Here is a 22,390-nt window from a genome sequence, read left to right as displayed (position 1 = left end):
AGGGGAACATAAAGCATCATGATTATTTTAGCACCTGGAATTCAGACACAAGGGCCCCAATTCAATCAATTATAGGTAAAGAAAAACCGCACTGTGGGTTCATTAAATGTGTTAACCATGTTAAAACAGACACACCTACCAAGTTCTTTCTCTTGTGGACATATCTGTGTAGAGGTGCAATAATACTGTAGACCTGTACTGTAAACCATGAGACCTACTTGAGAGTATATATTTCTCTGGCAGGCTGTTGTAAACCTAAATAGATTTATACCTACAAAAACATTGATTTTCTGTCCTCGCAGTCTTTAATATCAGTGAACATTGCACCTGACAGCACAAGTAAGTAAATAATGCCCTTGGATTTGCTTCCCATAGGGAGCATTGGCTTATGACGCTACAGTAAAACCTTTGGATTCCATTCCATGAGAGGAAATAGTTGCATTAAAACAGATAATATGACAGGCCAGGCCTCGGGTTAGCAGCCACCAGACAGACCTATATAACAGATTGAGACATGCAGAGGTAATCCAAAAGGGTTTAAATCTCTGCTCATGCACGTGATTATCATTTTTTTCTGGATTATTCTGGGCAAGGGCAAGAGAGAGAAAATGATTTGCTCTCCACCGAATCCACTTAGAGCTGGTGGGCTTCAAATCCGTCTGGACGGGAAATTGTCAGTGGATCCTGAGGTTGACCTTCATGCGGTCACCTTCAACTGAACTAATGAGACAATATACAGCAAAACCCTAATTTACTATTTCCTCCTTTCCGTCAGAAAATTAAGACCAACAAGGAAGTGTAACAAACAAACATAGCTCTATCAAATAACCATCTGCGTTTGTGCTGAGGCAATGAAACAAATCTGTTTTTCTCTGCTCTAATCGATTGAAATGGGTCTGACAACTGAGCCAAAACATTGAGATTATCAACGTACTGTGTCTTATGCAGTGAAGGATGTCTCTCTCATAGCAATTCTTTAACAATGTACTGTATAGTCATTTAAAATAGAGCACAACTCAGATCCACTGAGATTTGTATGTTGTGGCAGACTGAATAGTTTTTTTTGTCATTTCATAAAAGGCTATGGGATATTGCTGAATCAATCCAAGGCAATGAGGCAGGTTAAAGGAGGTTTTTAATCATTTCAAAATGCAAAAAGATTATATTTTACAAATAAGATAGCAAAACAGACTTAACTATAGATGTGTACATCATTTACATTGTTTTGGAATTTTGGTTTGTGTGTACCTACACAACAAGTGTACATGAAAGAAGAGTGGCATATTTGAGTGACACTAATCCACAGGACTAGATACAGCCATAAAGAAACCTAGAGCATGGAAATGTCCACGACCTACATTTGACATTGAATTTCACAAGGTACTGTTCGCCATTACAGTTTATCATTGTTTCTTTAATGGCGAGTAAGATTACTCAGGCACATATTTTCAATACCCTGTGATCGATAAACATTCATGAAAAATAAACTGCGAGAGGTTACATGAATGTTATACAGTTATATTATCATTGAAGCATTGTTGCTGACTGCAACATCTTACCAAATTATACAGTATGAAATTCCGCTGATATAAAAAGAAAACAACTTGCAAAAAATTATCTTGAATTCTCTATATTTGATGTGTGCGAACTATCTTACTTTGTTATAAAAAATCAAATGGAAATAGGATTTAAAGCTTAAAAGATTGCTTATAATATGACATGGAATTGGATACATTCTTATGTACAGATTATAATTTCATCACCCGCTGGACACTGTCATATTCTGATAGCTAAATAATACTCCTGTCCCCAAAACAACATGAATTTTCGTAAACTAGAGGCTAGTCAAAAAGTGAGCCATGAAATGTTACTGTACAGTGAAACTGATTTATCTACAGTATTTGAATATAGCCTAGTACAATATTCTATACATCTATTATAACTATATAACTACAGTCATGTGTTTGCATATTATTATAGTTTCATAGAGCCTTAAGCAAATGGTGAGTATGCAGTCTCTGAATGGATCCTCTGTGGATAAGCTTAAATAGTTATCCTCAGGTCAGAGGGCAATGCTTGGTTGACCTGTATTGGCAAGTTGACACATGATATCCACACTTACTATATATCTGTATATCAGATCCACCAAGCACACCTGATATGAGTGAAACGAACCTTGACCCTTTAAGAGCATTCCTTATACACATGAACATGTATAATATTTCATATCATCATGTAGTAACGGCAAATTTGTTTTGTAGCACTGTAATTGTAATGTTTAATAAATACTTGAATAAAGAAAATGACACCATTTTTTTTTTTTAAACAACAACATAGTTTAAATAAACCGGCTTCTAGACAACCACTGTTCATTATTTTCTTCTCCAAGATATTTAGGATGATAAGTCATCAGATATGTATAATTTCTGTATGTTAAGGGTGCACTGAGGATCTAGCTTTCTGAAGGCAGACCGTGGCCATGTGTCCTTGTAGAGCCTTCACCCTCATGGGGTGACACAGTCAATGTGTCCCAAGTTCTCTCCCACATAACCTTAGATAAGCTTCATGGTAAACTTGCCAGCATCCCCTCCACCCCCTCCCCCCTCCTCCTCCTCCTACCCCCATTGAGGTACGGGGCACATAGTCGATGGTGGCTGTGTGTTTGATTTGCCCCTTGCTCTGGCTCCAGAAGAACATGAAGACGAAGCAGATAGCCACTGAGCTGAGGAAGGACAGGAAGCCCATGGTGGTGGCGATGATCAGTGTCTTGGCATCAAACGGGTACTGGTTGGCCACCTGGGCAGAGGAGTTGGCAGTAGGGGCGTGTGAGGACTCTATCCAGCCTTCGTCGGTGAAAAATGGCATGGTGCGGTTACGTGGGAAACCCTTCACATAGAGGCTGACGTACAGGCTGTCGTTGCCAGCTGCGTTGCCCGCCGTGCACTGGTATGTGCCGCTGTCCTGAACCTGGGCATAGCGTACTTCTAGAGTCCCATTGGACAACACCCTGATGCGCCCCGTAGTGGAGAGCGGAATCCGCTGGGCTGACAACCAGGTAAAGGAGGGCATTGGGTCACCATCTGCCTTGCAGGAGAAGAGCACCGTAGTGCCCTCCTCCACCCTGACCTCCTGGGACCTGCGGTCTACAATGCGGGCCTGCCGGCAGGTGAACAGTCTCGGGAGCTCTTTCTCTGAGAAGTCCCGGAATTCCCGCTCTCGCACCATGTCCGGGGTGGAGCAGGTGGGTTGGCGACCGTCAAAGTTCAGGCGCTGTCGCCGGCGGACCACCCAGAGTAGTCGGCAGTCACAGGCCAGGGGGTTCCCATCCAGCCGCAGGACCTGCAGATTCCCCACCGAGTGGAAGGCACTGTCCTCCAGTGTGCTGAGCTGGTTGGATGTCACGTTGAGCAGACGGAAGTATGCCAGCCCCCTGAAGGCCCCTGGCTCGATGCGGAGCAGGTTGCCCCCAGCCAGGTGCAGTTCCTGCAGCCGCAACAGGTCCCCCAGCAGGTTACCCTGGATGGCTGTGATGGGGTTGTAGGACAGGTCCAGGTAGCCCAGGTAGACCAGGTGGCGCAGTGCCTGGTATGGGACAGTACTGAGATTGCAGCTGCTGATGACCAGCGAGGTGAGGTTGAGGCCAATCAGGCTGTTGCTGGCCAGCTTGTCCAGCAAGGGCCAGTGGGAGATGACGAGGCTACGCAGCCGATGCAGGCGGCGGAAGGCATTGTTGGGCAGCGCCGAGATGGTGAGGCGGATCATGCGCAGCCGAGTCAGGCTCTGGAGCTGGGATAGTGCCTCGGTGGGGATGGAGGTCAGGTTGCTGCGGTCCAGATTGAGCTCCTGCAGGTTCTGCAGGCCGGTAAAGGCCCGCTGGGAGATGAACACCAGGTCATTCTCCCCAGCCTCCAGCTGGTGAAGGCTCACCAACTCACGGAAAGTAAAGTCCAGAAAGACCAGGATCTCGTTCTCACTCAGGTCCAGGAAGCGCAGGCTGGGCAGTCCGGAGAAGACCCCCACAGAGATGATCTTGAGGCGATTGCTCCTAATGCACAGGGTCTTGAGGTTCTGCAGGCCCTGGAAAGCCTCCACTTCAATCATGGCAATGACATTGTCACTAATGTCCAGATCCTCTAGCTGGGTCATGCCAAAGAACTGGCGACGACCCAGCGTCTTCAGCTTGTTACGAGATAAGTTGATGCGCTGGGTGCCACTAGCGAAGCCCTCAGACACAGAAGTCAGCTGTTTGTCAGAGCAGTTAACTTCTAAAGTCTCAAGCCGACACACACACCTGGCAGGGCAAGGCCAGGGGAAGTCCCCTGCTGACACGCCCAATAATCCACACTGGAGCAAGATGCTCCATGCCCCCCATCTGACAACAGACTCCACAAACATCTTGCCTCCTGCCTAAAAATAGAAACAAAAAGGTTATGAGCAGTCATGCTAACTCACAATGCCATAACAGAAGAAAACAAAGGTCTGAATATATTTTAGTATTTGTTAAGGAACTTACCGATTTACTGTGAGGATGCAGGTTTTCATAACCAGTGGTGGTCAAGTTGGGATCAGACTTGAGTTAAGTCTTCTATAAGAGATGATGTTCTGTGTAAAACATGTCCTTGCAAGTGGCCTAGAGAGACAAAAGAGACAGGAATTAATCTCCCCCCCAAAAAACAAAAGCAAGGATTCTTTGTAGCATTTGTAAATCATGGATTGTAAATGCTATATTTATGGACAAAGCATGAGTTTTCAACATTTTGAGATAAACCTAAAACAAAAGTGGTGAATTTGAGAGTGGAATCAAGACAAAAAAAAATATTAAAATATCCACATTATCAACGTCAGAGCATAATTAAGGTACTATTCAGAGCAGATGTCCTAATTACTATCGACCTACATCTCTGTTTAACACAGATAACATCTCTACTAATTGATTACCAAATAATACATTGTTTACCACTTTTACTCTGCAACTTATATCCTCAGTCTAAGCTGCAGGCTAAAAGGTAGTGATACGGTAATGAAACACACGCCCATGACCGTGCCCCATCTTGATCTGCACAAAAACAAATCCTCATTAGTGCATCCAGACCTATGCTCACTGATTCTAAAAACCCTGATGAAGGCCAGTTCAGATGGGTGCTGTGCCCCCTGGCCAGACATCTGGATTAGGCAGGCTATCTGTGGTCAGGGCCAGTGACACGTGACATGCGAAGGCAGATGTGCGCACGTAGGCTATACAGGACCAAGTTGAGAAGGTCGAGTAGGGAATAGTCTAACATTCCCATAGGGGCACATCGTACATACCCCAAGAAACAAAATGGTTTTGTCGTACTGTGCAGGCTCCTTTTCAATTAATTAAGCAGGACAAGAAATTAGGGAACATTTTCAACTACACTGTATTAAAAGGGATAGTTCAACACAGTTGAACTCATGGATACAATGCTAGCAGCTACTGTAGACTTCCAGTCATTGCACTAACGCTAGTAAGCAATAGCTCCAGAAACTACCTTTGACTTCCTTTAAACTGCACACAGACACATACATTTTTTCATTTGACTCTGGGTAAGTAGAACTAAAAGGCTTAAATGCCAAAATCTCAAACTGTCCTTTTAAGTACAAATATATAAAATATAATATGACATACATTTCAGCAACATTTGTGATTCAACTATGGTGCAAATCAGATTTTGGGAATGCTTTTAAAAGTTTTAATCCTGATGATGACTAAAGCACTGACTAAAGCACTAACTCTTATACCGACACAAATGCCAAAAACATTAGTTGTAACTGCAACTGCATTTAGATCTAGCCCTCAAACACCAAAAGGCTAAATCTAAATCGACAACGTTAAAAGCAGTGGCATAAAGTACTTATGTAAAAATACTTTAAGGTGCTACTTAAGTCATTTTTGGGGGTATCTGTACTTTACTATTTATATTTTCGACTACTTATACATCAAAATATTGTACTCCTTGACACCCAAAAGTACTTGTTACATTTTGAATGCTTAGCAGGACAGGAAAATTCTCCAATTCATGCACAGAACATCCCTGGTCATCCCTGCCTTTGATCTGGCAGACTCATTAAAGACACATGCTTCATTTGTAAATGATGTCTGAATATTGGAGTGTGCCCCTGGCTATCTGTAAATTTTAAAAACAAGAAAATTGTGCAATTTGGTTTGCTTAATATAAGGAATTTATACTTTTACTTTTGATACTTCAGTATATTTTCAACCAAATACTTTTAGACTTTTACTCAAGTAGAAATTTACTGTGTGCCTTTTACTTTTACTTGAGTCATTTTCTATTAAGGTATCTTTACTTTTTCCACCACTGATCAAAAGTTAAAACCTGAATAAACAAAAGTAAAAAGTGATAGCCTACATATATTTCCCCCAACTGGCACAATGTGATGACATAATCATGTTTTTGCTGATAATCTTGTAAATGAATCCAATCAGTTTGCATTTGAAAAATTGGCCCCAAGATCCAACTGAAGAAAACATTCACTAACTGACAAAGTGTTGTCAGGCACATCAAGACTTATGAAGGAGGACTATGAACCGATCCATTGCTGTGATTTAACTACTGCTTAAAACCAAAATACAAGTAAATATGGGTACAATATAGCTTGCAATTATTTACCGTTACCATATTTCTTTGTTCATGCCCTTTCTAAAATATATAAAATACTACAAAATCTACAATCCAATATATCAAATGAATATGCATATGATGTCTAATACATCAATATTATAAATATACAGTGCTGAGCTCAGTCAAACCTGCGGGAGCTGCGGTCTCTCAGTCCAACATCATAGAGACACTTTCTCACTCTGTCCTTTCTCGACACAGCCTTCTCACTGACCGGCCAACTTGAAATCAGTCCCAGAGGGGCTTGTCTCATCCCTGCTATTCCCGAAAACGGTCTTATAGCGACTAGAAGGGCTGACTCAACCCATCCACTTGAGCTCAGACGCTTGGAACTGCTTGAGCCATTCTAACACCATAGTGCAAGCTAACATAAATGAACCGTGTTGATCCCTCAGTGTGGACTTGTGAGAGACAGAGACTGGCAGGTGCATGACATCATGGCAAGAAGCTAGGTGGTCCAAATGAGGCAGGGCTGTCAGAGGTTGAGCCTCCAGCCACAGTGTTATAGAATTCCTCCTGCTCTACAGTACCTATCAAAAGTTTGGACACTTACTCCTTCAAGAGTTAGTTTATTTTTACTATTTTCTACATTGTAGAATAATAGTGAATACATTAAACTATGAAATAACACATATGGATTCATGCAGTAACCAACAAAATGTAAATATATTTTCTATTTGAGATTCTTCAAAGTAGCCACTCTTTGCCTTGATTTTGCCTTGATAACAACTTTGCACATTCTTGGCATTATTTTAACCAGCTTCATGAGGTAGTCACCTTTTTAATTCATTTGAGCCAATCAGTTGTGTTGTGACAAGGTAGGGGTGCTATACAGAAGATGGTCTTTTACCAAATAGGACTAAGTCCATATTATGGCAAGAACAGCTCAAATAAGTAAAGAGAAATGACAGTCCATCATTACTTTAAGACATGAAGGTCAGTCAATCCGGAAAATTTCAAGAACTTTGAAAGTTTCTTCAAGTGCAGTCGCAAAAACCACAGAGTGAAGGAAAAACAGCCAACAAGTGCTCAGCATATCTGGGAACTCCTTCAAGTCTGTTGGAAAAGCATTCCAGGTGAAGCTGGTTGAGAGAATGCCAAGAGTGTGCAAAAGATGTCATCAAGAATCTCAAATAAACAAATCAATATATTTTTTTATATAACACTTTTTTGGTTATTACATGATTCCATGTGTGTTATTTCATAGTTTTGATGTCTTCACTATTATTCTACAAAGCAGAAAATAGTTTTAAAAAATAAAGAAAAACCCTTGAATGAGTAGGTGTGTCCGAACTTTTGACTGGTACTGTATGTCCATGCATGCACCATGAAGCTAGATTGCAGCCAATGGTCCTGACCTAGGGGTCACAAAGTGACCAGACCCTGGGTCAGGAACGTAGACTTCACCCACTTTGGATTCCACAGTCACACGGTATCATATTCCTTTGCATTTATGCTAAGTACATTCTTACGGGTAAAAATAGAATACTATTTCAAGTATTGTTCCAATTGAAATAGTTGTTGAGGAAGGTGTTGAATGAAGTCTGTCCTGGGTGGGTATTCGATTTCTTATTGTTTTTAACTGGACAGTTGATGGCAAAATGCCTGACTGGCCGATATGTAAAACTTTTGCATAACACCAAAACCCACCCGTCCAAACCTGTGCAGCGGCCAGCTCTTATCTAACAGACAACCACAACGCCAAATGCAAACAATATCAAAGCCAACCTGATGTAACATCCACTCAGACAATCCCATGGCAGATCCACAAACCATGTTTGGTGTTTGGGTTGGATCCCACTGTTGCTTAATTCTTTCAAACATTTGGACTTTGCCACTCAGCTCTCCCCCACCATCACATAAAACTCATCAAGTCCGCTCAGCTGTCATCGTGTTACATCAAACTGTGGACAGATGTCAGAACATTCTGAGTGTCAAAACAGTGACCTTGCAGTGCGTGCCTAGCTACAGAATCCCCATTACTGACTCCATGGAATTACTTTAGGTAACCAAAACTGTGGCTCATGAGCCTCCTTCTCATTTTGACATGACCCACAGCAGACACAGAGCAAAACAACAACCTCAAACTAAGTTTGATTTGTTTTTTAATGTGATTCATTGTTTTGAAGTGGTATCTGCTCTGCAACCTGACTAGTATTTCCCAAAGCCTTTGGTCTTTCCTACCTCAAGACATATCTTTCCCGATCAGTATTGGCAGGGACACTTAGAGATTATGGGCAAGAAGACCCAATTGAACCGGTGCATGATGTCTAGCTGGGGGCCGCTTTGGATGGGCCCACGAGAACAGTCTTGTGTTCATTCATTGTATTGAAGTCAGTCCTCAGAACAGACAGACTTTTCCTCCCCTCCCCACATTGGTCACTCTCCAAATCATCATGGGGTTAGAAATAGAATGCACACTGTAAGCCAGGCTGCACTTTGACACTTGTATAAGTGCTATTCTTAGACCAATTAAGATGGCTGAAATGAAACAACAGCACGGACCAGGGGGCCCCGGGTGTGTGCATCCACTCTGTTGAAAGTGTCTCAGTGTGTATATCTGTATGTTTTTATGTGCTAGAAAGACATTGTTTATTGCTCCTGGCACCTGCCCCTGTGTACCAGCCTCTGTGATATGCACCAAAGTTCTACAAGCGTGTATTCAAAGGTTTGTGAGCAGAACAGCTGCTAGGCTGAGGGGGAGAGAATAGCAGTGCTCTTCAGAATGCCAGATTTATTTTTGACATTGGGTCTGCCAGGGAAAGGAGAAAGGGCTCGTAAACAACCTCAAGTCAAGCAAGCCATTTCTGATTCAATCACTTGAAAACATTTTGTAAAGACAACGTATACCTCAATAATATTGCAGTGTGTGTGTGTGTGTGTGTGTGTAGACCTACGTTAGATAGATTGTGTAATTGCATTACACTAAGCATATAGGGAAGCCATAAAGAAGAGTATGTTTGTCTGGCTGTAAGCTTGCAACTGTGACAAATATGATTATATTAACTGTGTGACACTGTATGTTTGTCTGGCTGTAAGCCTTTTGTGTGTGACAAATATGATTATATTAACTGCGTGTGACACTGTGTGCGCTCTGATTTAATGTGTTTTATACAAATGCCTTTTGTGTGTATTTGCAACTTATATGTTTGTATTTACACGCTCACTCTTTCACACAGGCAGAGGCAGAAGTGGGTCACTATGACAGCCCACTCAAATCAATCTGGTTCCAGAGACAGTGTTCTGTCGTGTTGCAGGGTGCACTATATTATAATTCTTTATCAAGGCAGTCAGTTAAGTCACTGCTCGCACAAAGTGCACTGTCTGCAAAATTAATAATAGCACAAATAAATGAGAAAAGATAATTGGTTTCAGTGCAGCACTGATGTGACATGCCGAATGAGGTCGTTTTAGTTAATAGCATTGCCAGATTGAATCCAACGAGGTACAATGAGAGAAAGAACCATGTCTGACAGGAGGAGATGGATGGTAAACAAGGATTCCAGCAAGCACGCTTTAAAAAAAGGTACTTGATTCTTCTGAAGGTGGACTTCAGCAGTCAGGAAACTTTCCGCCTATGGGGAGTATACCAAGAATATATAACAGCGGCCAATTGTACCATTCTTGGGTTACATTGGGCCTGTTATAAGGTCTCCTTTAGGCTACACTTTCATTAGAAAGTCCTTCCATTTTCAGCATACCCTCTCTGCTTTCACTATTCCAAAACAGCTTTGAGAGGACAAAGAGATCAACCTCTTGAAAGAGAGCCACAACAGTTTGTTTTTTACAGAAAAGCAACTACACTACATAATCCTCCACACACCACTGGACAGGTAGAGCTTTTCCCGTTTGGCACACTTACGGGCTGCTTGCTAATCTGATCAGAGCCAGCCACAATCCTAACTTGATTCCAATAAAGGTAAACTGCTATGGTGGTGCTGAAGCTATAGCGTTGGTCCAATCATGTGGAACGCTAATGAAATGCACATACTGTCCTCTCTGGGTACGGCACATACTGGGGCTGTTATCTCATCCAATAAATGTGATAACAGCGGTTGAGTCTGAAAGAATACATCATCAAAGAAAGGCAAAGAGACACCGTGTCCATTTCCTTGTGACCTCAGAGTAAGTATGCAGGTTTTTCAACCATGCTTCATTTTGCTGAAATAGATTGGATGGGAAATGAACAATGAGGTTTTGCTATAGTGCTGTGATGTTGTGTTTACATCATTGATTAGTTTAATAAGTCCTCTGATATGCAGACACACTACAGCAACTTAATCAAATTAAAAGGTAGAAGGAAAACATGCATATACATTAGTCCTAGTCCTTTAGCACAGTCTCTCATAACCACTGCAATAACCAAGTAATTTGTTGGTTTCACATGAGCCCAAGGGTATTGCCATTTAAATCTTCATATTGTGACTTTTATTATGTATGCATAATGTTTATGCACAATCCTTCCAAATGGGTCTTGTTTGAGGCTACTGAAATGGCATAAAAAAGAGAATGACAGAAACAATCCTTTGAAATTGTCAACCCAGCACAGAGTTGGTGTGAACAGAATGCATTATCCTCCATAAACAGGTTTTTAAACCAACTCTCCAATACTAGTGATGGGCAGTTCCATGTAAAAAGCCCTATGAGCATTCACATGTGAAGTTCATAGGAGCACATCAAATTTGGTGTGAAATGAAACCTACGAGAGTCAATATTTCTGGGGGGAAATAAATTGTCCACCATTGTCCATGCTAGAAATTAGGAATAAACAAAGGCTTTGATTTCTGGTCAAACAGATGGAAAAGGGGTCTTAGAAAACATCTAGCAGAAAAAGTCTTAAAAGGTATTAGAAATACATTTAAAAAAAATAACAATTTGCCTTCTCTAAGTTTAAGAAATATTGCCTAGTATCATTCAGTTACCAAAAACCCACATATCTTTAAAGATATTTCCTAATTTCTCTCCCTCATGAGGGAGGATTATGAAAGTTCCCATAACAAGTAAAGGTAGACCAACTAATAACAATTTGGTTCATAATTTATTAAGTGATTAAAACGCATTATTCTGTTAACAAATCGTTAAAAGAATAACCAAAAAAATCTGTGACAGACTGACTGCAACTGAATGGCTACAATGGAAATTCATAGTAGTCAGAAACCACAGTTGGGTCACCTGCTACTGTCCTCCCTTCCACTGGCATACTGTTATGTTCAGCTCACAACTGTTTTCTTTCTGTCAAGTGGTGGTCAAAGCAAGAGTTAGAATACAATCTAGATAAACCACCTCTTACTGACATCTACCCATGTGCCCCCTCTCTTTCCATTTGGTGTAACCAACCCCCCCCCCACACTGAGCACTGAGCGACACCGGACGTCCATGGATGTTGAAAAGCAGTTGAAATTTGGTCAGCCCAAATCTGAACCAATCATAGATGTCTGTTTCACAAGTTTGGACAGCACAGTGCAGCACAGTACAGAAAAGTAGAGGTCAGTACAATACAGTAGAGTTTAGTACAGTAGAGCACACTAGAGTAGAGTACAGTATAATTTACTCTATTGTACTGTACTATACTGTACTTTATTCTAATATGTGCTGCACTGTGCTGTACTGTGATGTCCAAACTTGAAACATAAATGTCTATGATTGGTGCAGATTTGGTCTGGTCAATAGTGATGCATTGTGGGTACAAACCCAGCTAGCACATAATGTTCTGAGAACCATATGTTTCTTAGAGTTTGATGAGAGTGTGGTTGTCCATTGTGAATGTTTTCAAATGGTTCTTTCCATAAAAACCACAAGAAAACATTAGTAACGTTAGAGAATGTTCTAAGAATGTTATTTAAAAACATATACATTCCATTCTCAGCATCAACAAAATGATCTATATCCTCTCTCTTTAAGTGTGTTCAGGTGTATTGGCTGTGCCAACTTATTGGCCAGATCTTAATGAGCGCATCTTAAGAAGTGCTTGTTTCCTTTGAAATGGGATCTGTTTGAATAGACTAAAATGAACAGTTTTGTGTGCATAAACAAACATGTAATGCTACCTCCATCCTGGTGGCGCAGTGGACTAATTCCATGGAAAACAACAGAAGATTATAGGTTCAATGCGTTCAATCTGTGCCTGGAGTTCAAAAACGTAACCTAAAATAAGATAGCAGTTTATTAAAAGTCTTATTGAACAATTCTGTGAAAGTTTTAAAGAAGTTATTAAAGAACCTCCAAATTAACTATAATCTCCGTTCACAGAGCTTCAGTAAAACCACCCAGGAAAGCTTTCAAGGTACCAGAGTAAAACATTCTGAGAATCTACCTGTAATCTATTGTAAAATAAATGTTCTTAGAACAGCCGAAATGTTAACTTCTGTTAGCAGAACATAAAAACAAACAACATTTAAGTTATGTTTTACCAGTCAGGAAACACATGGCTTCATTCCAACAACCAATGTGAAACCAAAAACAGTAGTTCCCACAACTTCCAAGGAACCAAATGTGCTAGCTGGGAAGGCCAAATATTTGATGGGTCATATGGATGCATTGACTGGCGAGAATGCAAGAGTTGTTTATCGATAGCACTGAAATCACACACACACACACACAAATTTGGAATCAAATCAAACTTTATTTGTCACATGCGCCGAATACAACAAGTGTAGACCTTACCGTGAAATGCTTACTTATAAGCCCTTAAAACTTCTTATGGCGGCGGGGGCAGTATTGAGTAGCTTGGATGAAAGGTGCCCAGAGGTGCCCAGAGTAAACGGCCTGCTCCTCAGTCCCAGTTGCTAATATATGCATATTATTATTAATATTGGATAGAAAACACTCTGAAGTTTCTAAAACTGTTTGAATGATGTCTGAGTGTATAACAGAACTCATATGGCAGGCAAAAACCTGAGAAGAAATCCAAACAGGAAGTGACAAATCTTAGGTTGGTCGATTTTCAACCCATCCCCTATTGAATTCACAGTGGGATATGGATGACGTTGCACTTCCTAGGGCTTCCACTAGATGTCAACTGTCTTTAGAAACTTGAATGAGGTTTCCACTGTGATGTGGGGCTGAATAAGAGCTGAATGAGTCAGGTTATTGGCAGAGAGCCATTTCCTGGTCACACGCATTTCACATGATTAGCGACCTGCGTTCCATGGATTCTCTACACACAAAGCAATTCTCCGGTTGGAACATTAGTGAAGATTTATGATAGAAACATCCTAAAGATTGATTCTATACTTAGTTTGAAATGTTTCAACGACCTGTAATATAACTTTTTGAAGTTTTTGTCCGATGTTATGCCTGACCTGCACGAGCGTTTGGATGTGTGTACCTAACGCCCTAACAAAAGTAGCTACTTGGATATAAATAATGGACATTATCGAACAAATCAAGCATTTATTCTGGAACTGCAATTCCTGGGAGTGCATCCTGATGAAGATCATCAAAGGTAAGGGAATATTTATAATGTAATTTCTGATTTATGTTGACTCCAACATGGGGGAAAAATGTTATGTTTTCTGAGCACCGTCTCAGATTATTGTATGGTTTGCTTTTTCCATAAAGTTTTTTTTAAAAATCTGACACAGCGGTTGTATTAAGGAGAGGTGTATATCCATGTCTAACACTTGAATTTTCATCGACATTTATAATGAGTATTTCTGTCAAATGATGTGGCTCTCTGCAATATCACCAGATGTTTTTGGAACTAGTGAACGTAACGCGCCAATGTAAACTCAGATTTTGTTTATATAAATATAAACTTTATCAAACAAAACATACATGTATTGTGTAACATGAAGTCCTATGAGTGTCATCTGATGAAGATCATCAAAGGTTAGTGATTAATTTTCCCTCTATTTGTGCTTTTTGTGACTCCTCTCTTTGTCTGGAAAAATGGCTGAGTTTTTCTTTGGCTTGGTGGTGACCTAACAGAATCATTTGTGATGCTTTCGCTGTAAAGCCTATTTGAAATCGGACACTGTGGTGGGATTAACAACAAGATTACCTTTAAAAACGGTATAAGATATAAGGTATGTTTGAGGAATTTTCATTATGAGATTTGTTGTTTTGAATTTGGTGCCCTGCATTTTCACTGGCTGTTGTCATATCGACCCTGTTAACGGGATTGCAGCCCAAAGAAGTTTTAACCAACAGCGCAGTTCAAGAAGAGTTAAGAAAATATTTACAAAATAAACTTAAGTAAAAAAATAATAATTAAGTAACAAAAAAATAACAATAACGAGGCCACATACAGGGGGTACCGGTACTGAGTCAATGTGTGGGGGTACAGGTTGGTCGAGGTAATTTGTACATGTAGGTAGGGGTGAAGTGACTATGCATAGATAATAAACAGCGAGTTGCAGCTGTGTACAAAACAAATGGAGGGGGGTGTCAATGTAAATAGTCTGGTGGCCATTTGATTAATTGTCCAGCTGTCTTGTGGCTTGGGGGTAGAAGCTGTTAAGGAGCCTTTTGGTCCTAGACTTGGCACTCCGGTACCGCTTACCATAGCAGAGAAAATAGTCTATGACTTGGGTGACTGGAGTCTCTGACAATTGTTTGGGCTTTCCTCTGACACCGCCTATTATATAGCTCCTGGATGGCAGGAAGCTTGGCCCCAGTGATGTGCTGGGCCGTACGCACTACCCTCTGTAGCGCCTTACGGTCAGATGCCGAACAGTTGCCATACCAGGCAGTGATGCAACCGGTCAGGATGCTCTCGATGGTGCAGCTGTAGAACTTTTTGAGGATCTGGGGACCCATGCCAAATCTTTTCAGTTTCCTGAGGGGGAAAATGTGTTGTCGTGCCCTCTTCACGACTGTCTTGGTGTGTTTGGACTATGATGGTTCGTTGGTGATGTGGACACCAAGGAACTTCAAACTCTCAACCTTCTCCACTACAGCCCCATCGATGTTAATGGGGGCCTGTTCGGCCCGCCTTTTCCTGTAGTCCACGATTAGCTCCTTTGTCTTTCTCACATTGAGGGAGAGGTTGTTGTCCTGGTACCACACTGCCAGTTCTCTGACCTCCTCCCTATAGGCTGTCTCATTGTTGTCGGTGATCAGGCCTACTACTGTTGTGTCATCAGCAAACTTAATGATGGTGTTGGAGTCGTGTTTGGCCATGCAGTTGTGGGTGAACAGGGAGTACAGGAGGGGTCTAAGTACACACCCATGGGGGGCCCCAGTGTTGAGGATCAGCGTGGCAGACTTGTTGTTGCCTACCCTTACCAACTGGGGGTAATAATATCCAGTGTAGAATAACAAAAATGTTCTACCTTTGCGTACGTATTCAGTAAACATCATCCATAATTATGCAATTCTGTATAGAATGGTTGGTTGTTTAGAATCAAAACTGGCACGTGCACAACTATGGGGCAAAACAGACGGGGGTTGGCTTAGATTGTTGAGAGCATGTAAACTACACCGAACAAAAATATCAATGCAACGTGTAAAGTGTTGGTCCCATGTTTCACAAGTTGACATTGTTTATACACTGCTGCTACTCACTGTTTATTATCTATGCATAGTCACTTTACAAATTACCTGGACTAACCTGTACCCCACACACATTGACTTTGTACCCCCTGTATATAGCCTCGTTATTGTTATGTACATTTCTTATGTTACTTTTTGATTGATTAGATTTTTTATTTTTTGGTAAAATTTTTATTAACTGTAATTCTTGAACGGCATTGTCGGTTAAGGGCTTGTAAGTGAGCATTTCACGGTAAGGTCTACACCGGTTGTATTCGGGGCGCATGTGACAAGTAAAATTTGATTTGAAGTATAAGATCCCAGAAATGTTTCATACGTACAAAAAGCTTATTTCTCTGAAATGTTGTGCACAAATTTGCTTACATCCTTGTTAGTGAGAGTTTCTCATTTGCCAAGATAATCCATTCACCTGACATGTGTGGCAAATCATGAAGCTAATTAAACAGCATTGTCTACAGCACAGGTGCACCTTGTGCTCGGGACAATAAAAGGCCACATTAAAATGTGCAGTTTTGTCACAACACAATGTCACAGATGTCTCAGGTTTTGCAAATGGCATGCTGACTGCAGGAATTTCCACCAGAGCTGTTGCAAGATAATTTAATGTTAATTTCTCTACCAAAAGCCGCCTCCAACATCATTTTTGAGAATTTGGCAGTACGTCCAACCAGCCTCACAACCGCAGACAACGTGTATGGCGTCGTGTGGGCGAGCAGTTTTCTGATGTCAACATTGTGAACAGAGTACCCCATGGTGGGAGTGGGGTTATGGTATGGGCAGGCATAAGCTATGGACAACAAAAACGATTGCATTTTATCAGTGGCAATTTCAACCCTGAGGCCAATTGTCATGCCATTCATCCGCAGACAGCACCTAATGTTTCAGCATGATAATGTACTGTCGCAAGGATCTCTGCACAATTCCTGGAAGCTGAAAATGTCACAGTTATTCCATGGCCTGCATACTCAGCAGACATGTCACCCATTGAGCATGTGTGGCATGCTCTGGATTGACATGTACAACAGCGTGTTCTAGTTTCCACCAATAGCCAGCAACTTCGCACAGCCATTGAAGAGGAGTGGAACAACCGGCCACAATCAACAGCCTGATCAACTCTATGTGAAGGAGATGTCGCTCTGCATGAGGCAAATGGTGGTCACACCAGATACGGACTGGTTTTCTGATCCAAACCCCTATCTTTTTTTTAAGGTATCTGTGACCAACAGATGCATATCTGTATTCCCAGTCATGTTAGATTAGGGTTTAATATATTTATTTCAATTGACTGATATCCTTAAATTCTTTGAAATTGTTGCATGTTGTGTTTATATTTTTCTTTAGTATATATTTCAGCTCCAATGTTTATTGAAAAGAAATACATTTGCAGAATGAGAACTTGTCCTTCAAATACATCATTACAGATGTTGGTTAGCTAGCTAGCACATTTTTGCCATATTAGCATTGACAGGAAATTAGTCAAAACACCTTAAAACAAGACATGGTATCAAGAACAACATAAAACTAGCTGAAACGACTCCCCACATGGCAGCTTCTTATCATTGCTGCTAGCTATCTGGTCATCCAGAATCACAACAACACACCGCCTTCTGCCCCAGTAAAGCATTTGCATTGTTTTTGAGATGTCAGCTAACCTGTCTACAGTACAGATCAAGAACACATGATGTCATTCTGTTAACATCATTCTGTTACCGTGTGTTAATCCACTTCACTGTAATTCAATAACCAAAATATGTATATATTTTTTTCAAACTCAAGGTGTCATACACTACATGACCAAAAGTATGTGGACACCTGCTCGTCAAACATCTCATTCCAAAATCATGGGCATTAATATGGAGTTGGTCCCCCCTTTGCTGCTATAACAGCCTCCACTCTTCTGGGAAGGCTTTCCACTAGATGTTGGAACACTGCTTCAGGGACTTGCTTCCATTCAGCCACAAGAGCATTAATGAGTTTGGGCACTGATGTTGGCCGATTAGGCCTGGCTCGCAGTCTGTGTTCCAATTCATCCCAATGGTGTTCGATGGGGTTGAGGTCAGGGCTCTGTGCAGGCCAGTCAAGTTCTTCCATACCGATCTCGACAAACCATTTCTGTACGGACCGCGCTTTGTGCACAGTGGCATTGTGATGATGAAACAGGAGAGGGCCTTCCCCAAACTGTTGCCACAAAGTTGGAAGCACAGAATCATCTAGAATGTCATTGTATGCTGCAGCGTTAAGATTTATCTTCACTAGAACTACGGGGCCTAGCCCGAAACATGAAAAATAGCCCCAGACCATTATTCCAACTCCACCTGTTAGAATTATGCATTGGGACAGGTAGAGTTCACCTGGCATCCGCCAAACCCAGATTCATCCGTCGGACTGACAGATGGTGAAGCGTGATTCATCACTCCAGAGAACGCGTTTCCACTGCTCCAGATTCCAATGGCGGCAAGCTTTACACCACTCCAGGCAACGCTTGGCATTGCACATGGTGATCTTAGGCTTGTGTGTGGCTGCTCGCCCATAGAAACACATTTCATGAAGCTCCTGACAAACAGTTATTGTGCTAACTTTGCTTCCAGAGGCAGTTTGGAAATCGGTTGTGGGTTTTGCAACCGAGGACAGGCAATTTTTACACGCTACGCACTTCAGCACTCGGTTGTCCCGTTCCTAGAGCTTGTGTGGCCTACCACTTTGCGGCTGAGCCGTTGTTGCTCCTAGATGTTTCCACTTCCCAAAACAAGCACTTACAGTAGACCGGGGTAGCTGTAGCAGGTCAGAAATTTGACAAACTGACTTGTTTCGAAGGTGGCATCCTATGACGGTGCCACGTTGAAGGTCACTGAGCGCTTCAGTAAGGCCATTCTACTGCCAATGTTTGTATATGGAGATTGAATTGCTGTGTGCTCTATTATATACACCTGTCAGCAACGGGTATGGCTGAAATACCCGAATCCACAAATTTTAAGGGGTGTCTAGATACTTTTGTAGATATAGTATATCATTGCTGACACCCCATTATTCCTGTAGACATATTTGAATCTTAATTCAGAGTCGTTTTTGGACAACATGGTCACATAGAACACTGATGGAGATTTCACTGTCATTCTGTTACCAAACTTTACATCTGCACTGTTCTTCGAGTAAAAGTACTTTTGTAAAATGTTTTGTGAAAATTGATAGAAGTAGTCCTTGTGCATCGAGTAGTGTGGTTTGTTTAACCTTGAAATCAATGTTTTATGTTTGGCATACTATTAAAGTGAAATATCATCTCACCAACATTATTTTACAGTGGAATTACCTTGATGTTAATCCCCTGGACTGTAAGAGTCAAATTGGAGCAGAATGGATGACAGTGTGCAAGGATCTGTGGTGCATTCTTCCAGGTTCAAAAGGCAAGGTCATGCGGTAGAAGGGTCACACTCCCACTACAAAAATGGGCATATATTTAAAAAGATAATTGGGGCCAGATCTTAAAGGTGCAATATGCAGAAATAGTTCTGCTATTTCCTGGTTGCTAAAATTTTTACAGTTTGCCTTATTTTAGTTTATGTGAGAAAGCAAGTAATGTATAGAGAATTAATGTACCATCTAAACCTCTGTGAGATATCTTTTCAGTAACCAAAAATATTGTATTTTCAGCTGTTTGAAGCTGGTATACAAAACCGAAAGTAAAAGACACAAACTAAATTTAATGAATGGGAAACATAGACATAACACATATAGAACATATCTACTGCTTCTTAGACTTGCTTTCATTGTGAATGATAGCTCTATAACCTGCACTTCTATGTGAATTTTGTCAGATCACCCAAAATGTTACATATTGTATCTTTAACGATTGTGTGCGTGTGTGTGTGTGTGTATCATTTTTTTAGTGCCATACTAGTTAGTGCAATACTAACAAGTAATTGTTCAAATATATATTTAATGCCAAAAAATGATTAGTGCTTGATGGAGTCACACCTGCCCAGAAACGAAATAATACATCTTAATTGTATGCATTTAAAGACTCCCATATGGCTCCATGACACATATTAAAAAGATATGGCCGTTTTTATAGTGGGAGTGTGACTCCGTTACCGCGTGACCTTGCCCCAATGCTTTTAACTAAGCCTGCTATCAAGGACTGCAGATGAAGCTAAAAGCTGCAGCTGAGCAACCTGTCGAAATATATTCTCATCCCTGGACTGTTGGGACGGTATAAACAGCCCTGCCTCACATAACTTTGAAATTAAGAACAAGTCCATTTACATTTCAGTAATAACGACCAAGCAAAACAAAGAAGGCACTGATGACAAATATTTTCTTGCTTGACCCAGATCAGGTCAGGTTGATAATTAAAAGTCAGGATAAATCATTCCCCTAACAAGGATACTGAAATACTTCCTGTGCATAAAGCACCTCCTGATTAAAGTGCCTATTTGGCCAGTCACCAAAAGGTACTCTTTGGCACTCTGCTTTGCCAGTCGCACTTCATTGTTGTGATATTCTCCTTCTTCTGTGATATGCGCCGTCTCTCTGGCTGGGGAAAAAAACGTACAAAAAAAATCTACAAACTGGATAACAGTATTGTATCTTTCTCTCTCCCTTGATGAATTATAATTGAAATTTTAATTTATCAGGCTGCAGATGAAAATCAATTATGAAGTTGAAAATCTATCATAAACGTCTAATTATCTAATTATACGTTTTAATGGATATTTATATGATTCATCCAACGTATTCTAAATGATAAGAACATTTACCAGGCTCAATCAGAATTGCTTTAAAAAAATATATATATATATATTGTCACGACCGGAAAAACTTTGCATTCTGCATACTTACATTGGAAGATAAATCAAGGTGTCTAGACTTTGCTTATTTGACAATATAGCCTAGCCAACCCAGGTACTGTATTTTTGTATATATATTAATATTACGTTTGTGTTTTTGTTCCTTCCATATTAGGTTGTGGACCTGTTCAAATGTTGAGTCAAAGGAATAAAATAGAAATCACAGTCACCATTTTGGCACTTATTGTGGGATTAAAGTCTAAAGCCATGTCAAGAACTCGTTTGAGCTGGTCTCTGTCCAGAAGCCCACGTTGACCATAAAAACTATTACATGGGGTCTGAATTAGGCTGACCCATAAATCAATCGACGCTAAAGGGCGACAACACAAGTCCGCTCCTGTACAAAATATTGCTGCCCACAGGTGCTTAGTTCATATTATTGACAAGTAGCCAACAATGTAGATTGGTAAATCAGTAGCCTATGAACTGTCTGATATAAAAACACAATTGCAAAATCAATTAGGGTTACACAATTTAAAATGTACACTGAAAATGGTATACAATTAACGAAAACTCACCAGCTAATGACTTCAATAAAACGTTGATAGTAAAACATTTCCATATTTTACGCACAACTCCAAACGTTCGGGTTCCTTCTCGCCTAAGCTTTTCGTGTCGGTTGCTGGTTGATTTATCATGTTTTACAAGACTTTAAAACATATGCCTTGAGACCTTACACAATTTAATTTGTCCTCCTTCATTAATTTATTCTGACTACTGCACCACCCTCTGGGGTAGGATAATTACGCTACGGAAAATAATTTAGGTCGACTACTTTATTCTCTTCTGACGCTATCGAAAGCCCGCCTTCTTGCCCTGCTTGTGCTCTTCTGCGTGGTAGTGACGCTCTTGCTCGAGTCGCAATTGCATCCCACAGAAAAATATCAGAATTACCTCAAGCGAACTGGAGGAAAGTAGCCTATTGGTGTACATCAACGAACCAGTCAACTACATGAATGAAACCCTTGTCCATGAGAACATAGTGCAACTACCAAGTGTGTACGAACGAGTTCATAGTAGGCTACCATAGATGCGCGAATATGGTGGCGAAATCCCTGAGATTTTAGCATTCTGACAGGATTTGTGATGTTATCCACTAGACTGATTGAGTTCTGGAAATGATCCACGACAGTACATTACTACCGCGCCGGCTAGGCCAATATTTGGGAATGATGGGCAAATGTGCACTCTGGTGAGGCAAATCTTTTGACTTAGGCAAGACACCAGCTGTATAGAAAATAAATAAATATATAGAAATAAAAAACTATTAGGGCAATCACAGACTAAATTCATCCCCTTCAGGGTTCAGTTGGAGAGCCCATGCCTCAAAGTGTGCATACACATGCATGCAATCATTCATGGATTTGCCACAATAATCCTCACAAAACATTA

At 40.9% G+C, this 22,390-nt stretch overlaps 1 protein-coding gene across 2 annotated transcripts; it reads right to left on the bottom strand.

Moving 5' to 3' along the window:
* Window positions 1-1,118: 1,118 nt before the first annotated feature.
* On the bottom strand, window positions 1,119-21,790 carry LOC112229294 (leucine-rich repeat and immunoglobulin-like domain-containing nogo receptor-interacting protein 1). 2 transcript variants are annotated; one of them, XM_024395134.2, is made up of 3 exons: window positions 21,517-21,790; window positions 4,514-4,630; window positions 1,119-4,407 (listed from the first exon to the last, which is right to left on the bottom strand). In XM_024395134.2, exon 3 carries the CDS (start codon window positions 4,393-4,395, stop codon window positions 2,521-2,523), a length of 1,875 nt encoding a protein of 624 aa, XP_024250902.2. In that variant the 5' UTR covers window positions 4,396-4,407; window positions 4,514-4,630; window positions 21,517-21,790; the 3' UTR covers window positions 1,119-2,520. The 2 variants fall into 2 exon arrangements, with proteins under 2 accessions (XP_024250902.2, XP_024250898.2); XM_024395130.2 differs by lacking the exon at window positions 21,517-21,790 and adding an exon at window positions 6,791-7,037.
* Window positions 21,791-22,390: the final 600 nt, after the last annotated feature.

The sequence above is a fragment of the Oncorhynchus tshawytscha genome, linkage group LG03 (genome assembly GCF_018296145.1).
Source record: "Oncorhynchus tshawytscha isolate Ot180627B linkage group LG03, Otsh_v2.0, whole genome shotgun sequence".
Lineage (NCBI taxonomy): Eukaryota > Metazoa > Chordata > Actinopteri > Salmoniformes > Salmonidae > Oncorhynchus > Oncorhynchus tshawytscha.
The sequence above is the reverse complement of the archived record's forward strand: the minus strand, read 5'-3'. Positions and strand labels throughout refer to the sequence as shown.